The 13,774-nt window shown below is 38.1% G+C and overlaps 1 protein-coding gene across 1 annotated transcript in view; it reads right to left on the bottom strand.

Annotated features, from left to right (window-relative positions):
- Nucleotides 1-620: 620 nt before the first annotated feature.
- Nucleotides 621-13,774, bottom strand: part of PTGFR (prostaglandin F receptor) — a 55,167-nt gene continuing 42,013 nt past the window's right edge. The window contains exon 3 of the mRNA XM_060006175.1: nt 621-1,451. Within this exon, the coding sequence (XP_059862158.1) occupies nt 1,161-1,451 (291 nt within the window). The 3' untranslated portion in view covers nt 621-1,160. The remainder of the gene's footprint in view (nt 1,452-13,774) is intronic.

Below are 13,774 nucleotides of genomic sequence, written 5' to 3'. Positions count from 1 at the left end.
GATATCAACCCTTGATCTCTTGGTTAGCCATTATAAGGGTCTCAAAATGCCTGCTAATTGCCAACCCTCTCCTCGGCACTGGTAGCACAGGCTTTAGAAGATGCCACATTACAGATTTAAGGAGCCCTCTTCAACTGAAATTTCTGATGTTCTTTGTGTGTGTGAGAGTGTGTGTGTGTATGTGTGTGTGTGTAAGTGGAAAGAACCACACTAGCTGCAGATGGTCTTTGAATATTATTCTCTAGAGGTTGTGTTTCTTTTGTTCCCTGACATAGAAATGACACTGTGTCAATGACTCTAAAAGTAAAGCGCATTTGCCAATGTTCTTTGCATCTATCACTTGGGGTTTAAGTTCTACTGGTTTGCATTATCCATGGCAGAGCTTCTTAGGAACTGCTATAATGTATGTCACCTATACACGTGCTCACAGAGCCTTTGTTTCTCTAAAAATTATTGACTACACACTAGAATTTTCAGAGGAAATGGTGATTACTTGAAAACTATGACTTAACAAGAATATCTTCAAACAACACTTGACCTCCATAATAATAAATGCAAGCAGTCATATCTGTCAAATATAACAAGGATAGGCTCATTCTAAACAGGCTCACAAGATCAGGCAAACTGACAGCCACACGTCACGTACGTGGAAGTCATTATAAAAAGCCACAACGAATCCACTGTGACATGACAACACACTAACTGAGGCTACATAATCTGGGGTAAAACAGACCAGATCAAAAGAGGGCACTCCGCTTCACTGTGCCTAGTCTATAAGGAACTGCTATAGAGCAGTGACACCCCCAAACAGCCATTTCACTGCACAGGTAGTAGGCCAAGTAAATGCTACAGGCTTCAAGAGAGTTACTTGTTCCAAAAGCATCAATAACACAGATAAGCCCAAAATTGTTTTCAATTTGACTCCTGTGGCATTAGTTCATCACGTTTACCTCCAGTTGACAAAAACATGTGAAAATGCACAATTATACAGTTAATTTAACAAATTTCAAAAGCCAAATCTGACAAAAGTGCCCCCCAGACTATCTGGCTGAGGGTTGATTTTTCCAGTTAGGCTTTCTGTATTCATACATTAACTGAAATATTGCCAAAACTTTCCTTAATTTGGTCCTAGACCTACACTGATTGACCATGCTACTGAACTAGGTGCTTGTTTGCTGAGTTACTTTCTCTGTAACTGGTGACTCAGAAATAGCAGCAACCTTTAAGGAATTTTTAATGGAGCTGAGCTCCCAAACATGTAAGCTGATGATATGTACTCCACAGCAGCGTCTGGTAAATGTGTAGAGACTCTTAAGGACAGCCTTCCGTAGAAGAATATACACCCAGGGGTCTAAGATTTGATTCCATGTTGCCATTCGAAGAGTAAAAAGGGTTCTTTCACAGGCACCCATAAAATCTTGCCTATTCATTCCAATGCTGGCCATTGTCACCTGCAAAACAAAATACGGAAATCAGCTGAGAGACATTTTCTCAGTCCTATAGTTTTGTTTTGTTTTTTAACATCTTTATTGGAGTATAACTGCTTTACCTTGTTGTTTTAGTTGCTGCTGTATAACAGTGAATCAGCTCTACGTATACGTATATTCCCATATCCCCTCCCTCTTGCGTCTCCCTCCCACCCTCCCTATCCCACCCCTCTAGGTGGTCACAAAGCTCAGTCCTATAGTTTTTTAACTGAACAAACTGCTTTATGCTATTCATTTCACTTTCCACAAAGTGATGTTATTTTGCAAAATACTGAGAAAAAGAAATGAACAGTCACAGAAACATTGATGTAGACATCTGAATCCTTTGAATTCAAACTGACATCAGAACTACAAAAATGATAACTTATCTGGCAAGTCAAATGTGCACAAATAGAATGACCCAAGAGAGGACAGACACTGATCCTAGCAACAGACCTTCTCTTACTTCTGGGAAGAGAAAATTCAAAGCCAACACATATTTGTAAATTTCAATGAAAAAACTAAAGTTTATTTATGCAAATAAAGTATAGATAAGCTAAAGTTTGGATAAACTATAGAGTTTTAAAAAAATTATTTAGCGCATCTGATACTAATTTGCACATAGTATGTTATATTGTTCTGGAATGTTACTTTTAAAATTTTCTGCTTGGTGACTACAATGATACTAATGTCTTCTCTTTCATATTCCCTTTCCTTCATCTCTTACCCTAGCCTTAACTTGGCTAAAATATTCCAAAATGCAATGGGATTTCCTAAGGGCTTTGAGAAAGTGGGTTCCCCTCTTCATTACCATTGAGACTTAACGATAACAATGTAGATTTTGGTCTCATGTGTCCATTTCCTGACCACTCATAATGTTAAAGAGATCATTTTGTAGAATAAGTTCCATAAATGATCCCAGCTATAGGTTAGAACTGGTCTAATCACTGAGCCCAGCTTTAACTTCTAAATGAACAACTGCAGAGCAAACAAGATATCTTTGAAAACACCTAGGATATAAAAACAAATAACAAATAAATGAACAAAAGTAAAACTGAAAACTTAAGGGAGACTTAGATTATTATGCCACCAGGATTAAGAGAAGATGTAAAAGCCTAAAACCCAAATGAAAAGAAAATCAAGTCTTCTTGGTCTTCCTGATGGGTCATTATCAAGAAGAAATATCTTAATTTGGCCTGGTGATACTGATGGTTGAAGGAAAAATGTCCCTTACCAAAACCTTCATTATCTACACAACAAAGTAGAAACTCCTTAATTGCCTTCTTGATGATGCATCTGAAATCCTCCTCTAAACCTCATCTCTCCTGCCAATACCCCCTGCTCCAACTGCTGTAAAGGCCTCATCTGTCCCAAATGCACCATTCCCTTCTGAACTTTGGCTTGTGTGAGTCTCTTCATTTTGAACTTCTACTCCCCCTTTCTCTGCCTGACAAACTCCTACCCATCCTTCAAACCCCATGTCCAAATGGGCTCACCTCCATGAAACTTTCCCCGACTTCACTGAGATGAATTAGCAAGTTGTGCTGCCCCAGCACCCTGTCTATACCCAGTTGTATCACTTGCCACACTGCCTGATAATTATGTATTATCCTGTATATCTATGATCATCTCTTCTTTTTATTTTTACTTCTAATATCTGGTACAAAGCTGATACCTAAGATGTTCTTAGTAAGTGCTGAAATGAACAAAATTGTATTATTTTTTATTCATTGAGGCTATTTCTAGAAGCACAGCAGCTAGTCATCAGAGAAACATCTGCTCATCCATGACAGAGGTCTAATATTCTGAGGCTTAGAATGCTTCTAAAAGTTTTAACACAACACCATCCACTAGTAAAGGATTCCAAGGTGGTTTGTTGCCACTCAAAGGAACAAGATCTTGCAGTCCACACAGATTCTTTGGGAAATGGTTCTTTCCTTTATGGGTCCTTTTGTAGGGGAAAAATGTATCAAAGTATCAAAAATGTATCAAACACAGAGAAAATTAGTCCCCATACAATAGTACCTGGGTCAGGTCCAGAGTCTTATATCCCTGCTCCCCAAGTTAGCCAGCAGGATTGAAGACGTAAGCCTATGTGAGCCCTGTCTCTCTCAGAAGAAAGCAGAGCCAAGCCCCAATTGGCTATCGGATTGAGATATTGGGTTGGCCAAAAGTTCGTTCAGGTTCTCCATAACATCTTACAAGAAAACCTGAACAAACTTTTTGGCCAACCCAATATTTTCACTTCCTGTTTTTTCTTTACCCATCAAATATGTGTTGATTATCCGCTATGTGTCAGGAAATGTGCTAGGCACTGAGGACACAGTAGCAAACAAAGCAGACATTTCCTGCCCTTATGGAACTTAAAATCTATTTGCTGAGTTTGGGGAGGGTTTTTTTGGTTCAAGAATGAAAGAATCAATCTTCCTCTTGCCTCATGAATATTAAGTGAATGCATTTCCTATTTATGACTAGGTGTGTTCCTGGAGATTTCAGAGCCCAGCCAAGTCATGGCTCTGTGTAGTCGGGAACAAAGATGCTTGGTGCAATTGCATGGAACAGCTGGGCCTAGTTTAGAAACAACCTGAAACTAACACAACATTGTTAATCAACTATACTCCAATATAAAATAAAAATTAAAAAAAAAACCCACCTGAATTACATGACACACACTTCTCTGACTTGACTCTCCTCCCTCCCTGCAAGCAGCAGTGTGGTCACCAGCCGTGAAAAGCCATTGAGTCCTCTGCTGAGGGCAGCCAGTACCCAGGCTTCTCTCCAGAACACCAGGGCAGTGGCCAGGCACTCCCTCTCTCTCCCTCCCTTGACCCCCCAGCCCCAACCTGGAAGAGAGGTTGCTTTAGGGCCTAGCTTGGGAGAAGCACCAACCACTTACCCACCAGTAAAGATGTGGGTGGAGTATTCATGTAAAAGAAAGATCATAGTATATTGTTGACAATAGTATATTATTGAAAATTCAGGACAACCAAGTATGCAACAAAGGATAAATTATGGTAATTTCATGTAACGGGAAAAAATGAAAGCATTGATGTTTGTGATTCAGTCTTAATTTTTTTTAAAGCAAGTTACCAAACTTCGCCCTATGGCACGTGCGGCATCTTAGTTCCCCAACCAGAGATCGAACCCATGCCCCCTGCAGTGGAAGCAGAGTCTTAACCACTGGACTGCCAGGGAAGTCCCGCAAGTTACCAAACTGTATTCACTGTATGATCCCAATTTAAAAAAATAATAATAATTTTGTGCACGCATAGGAAAAAAACCTGGAGTGTATTTCAATATTTTCCTTTGTTAACTCCAGATAGTAGAACTACAGAGGATTTTGATTTTCTCCTTTGGTTTGTCTCTAATTTACTAATTTGTTGGATAGCTTGTGCATCGCTTTTGTAATCTGTATCTTTTCTTCCCATGTAATTTGTTGAAATATACAGGCATACCTTGTATTGTTGCTCTTGCTTTATTGCGCTTTACAGATACTGCATTTTTTTCTTACAAATTAAAGGTTTGTGGTAACCTTGTGTTGTCAGATGATGGTCAGTATTTTTTTTCGCAATAAAGTATTTTTAATTAAGGTATGTACATTGTTTTGTTAGACATAATACTATTGCACAGTTAATAGCCTACCGTATAGTGTAAATATAATTATGTATGCCTTGGGAAACCATAAGTTCATGATTCGTTTTATTGCGATATTCAGCTTATTGCAGTGGTCTGGAACCGAACTCACAATATCTCCAAGGTAAGCCTGTACTATGGTACTAAAGAATCAGAGCTATTGTTAATCATTTATGAATGTCTATGTGTATGTGAGAGAGGTGCTGCAGAATTGCTGGGGAATTTCAGCCCTGATAAGCCTGGTAGAAGGTTGGGAGTTGGGGTAAGAAGAGGAATGTCTACCATTTTCCCTAGGCTCCATCAACAGTCACCTCACAAGCCCTGAAAGCATTCTTCTCCAGCCAGCCCACCGGAACTTGGATTCCAGAGAGCCATGCACAGATTCTCATCACACACGCAGCCTTTCATCTAGTTTCCAAGAGCCACCCGACATGTAACTATTATGTGTTATTTTCTAAAATATCTTCCATTGGACCTTGGCAGGTTACAGTTGGTCATCTTTGTTTATGATTAGAATTCTAACTGAGAAGTGGAAAGGCCAAATGTTTGGATACTCTATGAAAAAATAAATAAATTAACCTGATACTTCTCAAGACACTCAACATTAAGACAATAGAGAAATAATGAAATCAAAGACGTGTATGGGCCAGAGTGTTTATGTTCATTGCTAGTTGCAAAGAGCAAAACAGGTGTTAAAATAAAATCTCCATTTATTTGGGCCCCATAGTACAATTATATCAACTGTTAAGGTCACCAAATTAATGAATCTACCAGGCTACTTTACTCACAGATAATAGAGCTCATGGTCACTCAAGTTTTAATCTGGAAGTTACTCCATCATCCCCTACCCTAAGTCTGTATATTTGTTGACTGGTATCAGCACTCCAGTGGCTGCTCACAATTCAAAGCAATGGTAAATTCAAGAATTATAATTCTGTTCCTTTGAGTAATCACGAAAGTAAATCAAGCCAGCATGAGTAGTTTGAGTGTCTACGATGTCCAGGCCTTGTGGTAGATGCTAGTGATGCAAAGAACAATATTTAGAGAAATCCCAACATATGATATATTTTGCTTCTTTATCTAGTTTTTACTTCTGTCTCTGCCACTAAAATATCATCTTTTAGGCATGTATTTTTATCTGGTTCTCTGCTGTATCCCCAGCACCTGGCACAGAGTAGGGAAGGTCAGTATTTGTTGAATGAATTAAATGAATGAAGTCCCTATGATGAGAGACTGACAAGAAAGCAAACAGTTATCATTTGTAAGTAATATAATAAAGACATATAAAGGGTACCGTAGGCAGAGCTATTTGCTGGTACATGATCACAGATGCAGTAATTAAAATAATGAGTTTTTGCAATTTTTCTAGTACATCAAAACTTCATTTACTCAGACTTCACTAATTTTGAATTTTGTTTCTGTTAGAGTTTGTATTTCTCCTTGGCACCATTTTTTAAGGAAATTTAAATGAATACATAATCAAAAAACCATTTCTGGTAGAATGTCCAACTTCTTTAGATACAAAGCCATTTTCTAGCATTTTATTAACATCTATTTTCATATGAACAATGTCTATGACAACTATACATGGTTCTCATCTAGTCACTAAAGCAGGTATTTTCACACATAGCTTTCATTTTTTTTTTTTTTTTTTTTTTTTTGCTGTACGCAGGCCTCTCACTGTTGTGGCCTCTCCCATTGCAGAGCACAGGCTCCGGACGCACAGGCTCAGCGGCCATGGCTCACGGGTCCAGCCGCTCCACGGCATGTGGGATCCTCCCAGACTGGGGCACGAACCCGTGTCCCCTGCATCAGCAGGTGGACTCTCAACCACTGCGCCACCAGGGAAGCCCCTCACACATAGCTTTCTTATTCCAAGAAGCAGACCATTCCTTTCCTCCTTTCTGTCATCATAAAAGACTCAGTTCAGGGACACTTTCTTTGGGGACTGAAAGCATACACAGAAGTACAGTTCACTGATTAGCAAGTTATTGTCCCTTATAGCATGGTCATCCAGAGACTGATCTTTAGGGTTGGCACTTGAATAACCACAGAGATGGGGGCTAATTGTGATTATGTGATTACAATCCAGTCTTACCAGATGATGACAATGGTCCATCTGGAAGCTTTACCAAGGAACCATTTCATTACACCTCCAAGTTTGAGAAGTTCAATCTATGTGTTAATTTGGATAACTAGTGAGTAAAGAACCAGGTATAGCTGAATGATTTTTAAATGTCATAGCACCTATGAGTATTGCAAATTAGAAATTTCATTTCATTTTCATTTAAATTGCCTTAATGGCAATTTTGGAAAAGGTACATTATATAAATCACTGAATCCATCTCAATACAACAGGTAACTTTTAGAGTTTAATATATTTGTGGTGATTTAACTCTAGCATTTATTCTTAAAATAGAATATTTTATCTCTGCATCAGTGACTACAAGAACCTTGAGAAAAAAACTTACTCTAGTGTAACTCCCAAATAATAGATTTTTTTAAGTAACAAATTGAAATGTAGAGGTTCTAACAGGATATATCTTTCAACTATGAACTTTTCCCATACATGAATTTTATAAATTTCTACATTGTTGAATATAGAAGGTAATATTTCACTCATTTCCTATTTATTGAATACTCATTAAAATTAAGACAGTATTTGCACATGGTGAATGATTCAGAGATAAGTAAGACAGAAATATTATAGTGCAGGGAGAAACGGACAAAAACACGTGGTATTTCTTATACCACAACTCTAGAAGAGCTGTGAAATGTTGTCTACCCCTAAAGTCTACATCAGTGCTGCAAAATACAAACACTTGTACAATAATTTTTTTTTCTGTTTGATTTGTTGATAGAGGATTAACCAATGGTCCGATTGACAGCACATTTTTGTCTCTGCCTAAAGACATGGACAGTTACAAAGAGTGAGAAAACAGGGCATGCTATATGAAGATAACTCCCCCTAGAATGGGACTGTCCTAAACCATAATATTCTGTATGCATCTTTGCTGCTTCGTGCCGGCTGAGGAAATCAGGTGCAAAATGAAGAGCGGGAAAAATTTTCAACTGAACAGTGCATAGAGAAGAAAAAAAGTATAATACTTGAAAGAACAAAATATTAATCTTTCTAGAGAAGGTTCATTTGTAGAATCCGTGTATTTTCATTTTCTATTCCGGTATCTTCTCCCAGGCCTGCACTTTTTTTGAGTCTGTTTAGAGGGAAAATTTATGCCAGAACTCCTAGGAATAATCGTCCACATGGTCCCCTGCTGCTAGGCCTTACAAAAAAAACACAAGTTTTATATTTTTTTTCTGACACTTTTCAAAGGAATAAAATACATTTATCCCAGAATACAAAATATAGCAAAAATTTTAAATAAATAAAATGTTTACACACACACACACACACACACACACACACATATACATATATATCACATGTGATTTCTTTAAGGAAAAAAATGTAGGAAATGTGAAATGAATACAATCAAAAGATATGTTCTACAAACCAAATAGAGATTGTATTGAGCTACAATGAGAGAAACTTACTCATAAATGAATGAGAACAAACTATACAGTTAAGAGAACATCTTTACTACAACTGCAGGCTCTATCATAGAACTGGACCACCATCAAAACGCAGGCCAGGGCTTCCCTGGTGGCGCAGTGGTTGCGAGTCCGCCTGCCGATGCAGGGGACGCGGGTTCGTGCCCCGGTCTGGGAGGATCCCACATGCCGCGGAGCAACTGGGCCCGTGAGCCATAGCCGCTGAGCCTGCGTGTCTGGAGCCTGTGCTCCGCAACAGGAGAGGCCACAGCAGTGAGAGGCCCGTGTACCGCAAAAAAAAAAACAAAAAAAAAAACACAAAACACAGGCCAGCATCAGACCATAAGAACTGGTCATCCTGGCAGTTATGGGATCCTAAATCATGGGAAAGGCAGAAAGTCTCCTGTAAACCAGAGCAACATGCTATGCCACCTATGAGTAAGAGATACAGCCACAAATAATAACAACTAAAATTAGAACTGAGTACTGCCCTGTGCTAGGAAAGCTCTTTTTATGTATTAGGTCAAATAAACCTCACAATGACCTTATGACATATGTACTATTGTTATCTACACTTTACAGATAAGGGAACTATGGTTCAATAAGATAAAGGACAAGTCCATGTTAATGTCAGGGCCTGAATGAAAGCATGTCCAGGGCTTGTCCTTCTAATTACTACACCAGACTGCCTAAGGGCCCTGCAATTTACTTGCTCAATATTCTTACCAAACTTCACTCAGGAGAGTAAACAAAGCTTCCTAGGGGGTGGGAGACACTGAGAGAGACACTTGCCTGAGGGAACAGAGCTCTCACGGCAACCAGGCCTAGAGAAGGTGGGCCGGTAATCTTCTGCTCCAGCCGACCTCTCAGTCCACCCTGAGGCAGTGGTGGGGATGGAAGAAGAAAGTGGGGCAGGATTGAAGCCCTGCTCCAGTTGTAAAAATGCCTGAAGAAGCCCTTCCCTTTTTCCCTTCAGATTAACACAGATATATCCAACTTGCCCCTATGAGAGGCCAAGAATAAGGCAGAGGCCATAAAACAAGGTTCAGGATTGATGTCTCTGAGTCAGAGGGGTCCGAGGAACTATGCTAAAGTTTCTCGGCCCAAATCTAGTCATGAGCTACAGTAAATGATTATGTGATTTTGTGATCACTACCACTAAGACCTACGTTCATGTTTCAAAGAAAGCAAAAATATAATTTAATCCTGAGAGAAGGGAAAACAAAATGTGCTTCATTTATTATGTACACATGTACCTGTGTACATCACTTCACCTGAGAAGACAGAATCACAAAATCTTAATGAACACAGGAAAGTTTCCTTTATCTAGTCCAGTCTTCTCCACAAAGCACAAATCCCTTGCAGGTGTCCTTAAGTAACTAGTGGGAAAGACTCAGCACTACTCATGAGAGAATCTCTGCCATTTTAACTGTGTGATTTGTTGAATATTCTCTGTTATCACAAGCTAAAATTTATTCTATGTATCTTAATTTTTCCTCTCCGGAGCATCATGGAATAAGTGCACTTGTTTAATGTCAGCCTTTCACATACTTTAAAGATAACGCTGGTTTTATATTTTCTTCATTTCTTCAACTGCTTCCCATACAACACAGTTTGCAAACTCCTGGCTGTCTACCTCTTATACCCTAGTTTCATTCTTCCTTTTAAAAATTGCACTGGTCAGAAATAAAATTAACATTCTATAAATGGTCCAGTAAGTACAAAGCTCAACGGAACAGTCATTTCCTATGATCTGGACAAACTACCTACCTGTGCTTCCAGGAGTATGTCAGCTAGTTTTTCCTTGGCATGCAGCCTATGAATGGATCCTAACTCCTAGCACATTATAGGAAATAAGCTTCTTAGTAATTGTACTCTTAGTGAATATGTAGAGTAAGATAACCTTCACTTTTCCCTGCTTGTTTCCAAATTATTCACACTTAGATATATGAATGTATAAATATACATCAATATATTCATACATCTAAATATATGCAGAGTTAGAGTCACAGATTTAGGACTCTGTCAGTGGATTTACTTCATGGTATAAACATCCAGTTCCAGAGCCTCATATGTCAAACCTGAGGCAGCACCAATGCATACGCTCTTTGATCCACTTTGATGATGTCCCTCAAACCCACATCCTGTTCCCTCTTCAGTGTCTTATCACTTAAAAAACAGAACATTATATTACAGGCTCCTAACTGGTCTTCCAGACTCAACTTTTTTACTTATTTATTTATCTTATTTCAACTTCTTTATTCTTTTATCAAATATTTCATAAATGCCAAAAACATGTCATTTTCCTGTCCTTCCCTCACTGGGAATGACGTATCCTTCTATCCTTCCTACCCCATCTTCTCCAGGAAGCCTTCCCTAAGCTCTCTGTAGCTTGGTAATCTCTCATTCTAAATACGTTCCCATCATGTTTGGCACCACTTCATGAGCATTGACAGACATAGTACCAGCGTAATACGAAAAATATAATGAGATAATGTCAGTATATGTATAGTAGTCCTTCAATTATATTGTAAGTGTCTTGAGGATAGGAATTATGTCTTTCACTTTCTCAAATCCTTCTCCTCTACCTTACGCAGGACAATAGGGAAAAGACTCCCACAGCTTAGGTGAGAAAGACAAGAAGAAACAGGCAATTTCAAGAACAGAAGTTCAGAGATTTAAGCAGAAAGCAGGACTGACAACCCCAGATCCAAGTCAAGGATACAAAGTGAAAAACAACAGACATAAAAGAAAGCTTATGTGGACATGTGTTTCAACGAATGCCTCAGATATTTCAGACCATTAAGTTTTAGTCTGCCCAAAAGTGCTTATTTACTTAAAGAGACATGGTTAATTACACTGAGTTTTAAATATTTAACTTTTTTAAGGTTAGAAATCAAACATCTCCCCAGAAATCTTTCCTGTCCTTAGGGAAGGGTCATAGTCTCTGGTCAAAACTGAGAATGATATGGGAGGGTGAAGAGGACAGATGCAGATGCAGAGATTTCCACTGGCCAGATCCCAGAAGGATTTGGGAGCTTGGAAATGGGAGGCAGGGGGAATGGGTGCATTCAAGGTGCTACAACAGAGACTTCTCTGTCTTAGAGGTTAAAAAGCTTGTACTGATTATCATACTAAGTGAAGTAAGTCAGACAGAGAAAGACAAATATCATATGATAGCACTTATATGTATGTAAAAGATGATACAAAAGAACTTATTTACCAAACAGAAATAGAATCACAGACATAGAAAACAAACTTATAGTTATTAAAGGGGAAAAGGGGAGAGGGATAAATAGGGAATTTAGGATTAACAGATACACACTATACATAAAATAGATAAACAACAAGGACCTACTGTATAGCACAAGGAGCTATATTCAATATCTCGTAATAACCTATAATAGAGAAGAATCTGAAAAAAGAATATATATAAGAGTATATAACTGAATCACTTTGCTGTACACCTGAAATATTGTAAATCGACTATACTTCAATTTAAATCAATAAATAAACGCCAAAAATACAAACAAAAACAAAAACATTGTATATCTATACAAGAAAGTACTGTAAGAAAAAAAAAAGGTTTGTGAGACACTCTTGATATATTCTAATAGGGCTGTCTCTGTGGCACATTGTTAAGGGTGAAAAAGCAAGGTGCAGGAAAGCATACATTACATTTTGTATGAAGGGGAAAATAATTTATACATATATTTATGTTTACCTGCATATTCATAAAATGTCTTTGGAAGAATAAATAAGAAACTAATATCAGTGGTTGCCTGTCAGGGATGGGACAAGAGTGAAAGAGACTTACCTTTTTAAAGTTTTTGAATTTGAACCAAATCAAAACATAATGCAAACAGTAATTCCAAAGGAGACAAAACAAACTGAAAAAGTCAAAATGAAAAACTTTTTTGAAACACTGATAAAATACTCTTTACCTTCATTCAGATAAATTGTATAATCTTTAAAAATTGTGAATCACTGTATTGTACACCTGTAACTTACATAATATTGTACATCAAGTATAACTCAAAGAAAAGATTTCAAAAATTGTCTAAAAATTTATCTCATTCTTTGAACAAGAATGTAATGTTTACTACCATTTAAAAAAAAAAGAGCGAGCTTGTGCCATTCTCGCACTTCCTACATAATAAGTTGTTAGATTCAACCACTGTTAAATCAAACTCACTGGTAATCAGTTTGATTTAATTTTAGAGAAGCCACCTACTGCTGGCCATTGGATATTCCTTTCAGTGTCTGACACCTCCAGTCACAAGAGTGGTACAGGAAGACTAGGCCCACCTAAGGTGGCTTGGGCATAGTAGGAATAATGGAATCCCAATCTGTCTTCAGTGGAGGGTAGAAAGGGAAAGGAAAAGTCATGTTGGCGCTAGATATATATTAACAAAACTCCCAATGGTAGTTACTATTTTTCTGATACTGCAGATAAGAAAACTAAATCACAAAGACATTAACTTGCCCAAGTTTGCACTGCTGGTAAATGGCAGAGGCAGGATTTAAATCCAAGTCTATCTGGCTTCAAAGCCTGTGATCCATTCCCAGTAATGAGACCAGTAGTGCTATGTTACGTTCATGAACAAGAAGATAAAAAGAAAATAACAATTAACATTCAGTGAGTAGTCACTATGTTCCAAGCACTGTTTTAACACTTTATACCTAATATTTTTAAACCTGTTAACTCTTTGAGGAAAGCAGTATTATCCCTATATTAAGATGAAGGAACTGAAGCACTGAGAAGTTAGGCAGTTTGCCCCAGGTCACCCAACTAAAATGTGGTGGAGTCAGGATTTGAGGAGTGGGAGATGGTGAATAAGGATTCATGTACTGGTCTCCCTGGCATTGGTAGGTCTCATTTTTAAATCTCTAGGTTTCTATTTCTGTCTGCCTATGTCTAGTTGCCTTTCTATCTGATTCTAGCACTCTCTCACCCGGTATTTCTATTAATATACTTTCACTAGTAACTTTTATTTAAGTCGGGAACATATGCTTATAAATGTATTGCTCCACATCTCTTGTGCCATAACAACAGATGCAACTGACAGGTAAGTCATATGAGTTGGGTACCAACTTAGGCTCAGAAGGACGGTTGTCAAAAA

Source organism: Delphinus delphis, chromosome 1 (genome assembly GCF_949987515.2).
Source record: "Delphinus delphis chromosome 1, mDelDel1.2, whole genome shotgun sequence".
NCBI lineage: Eukaryota > Metazoa > Chordata > Mammalia > Artiodactyla > Delphinidae > Delphinus > Delphinus delphis.
This window is presented reverse-complemented; position numbering and strand designations above follow the sequence as displayed.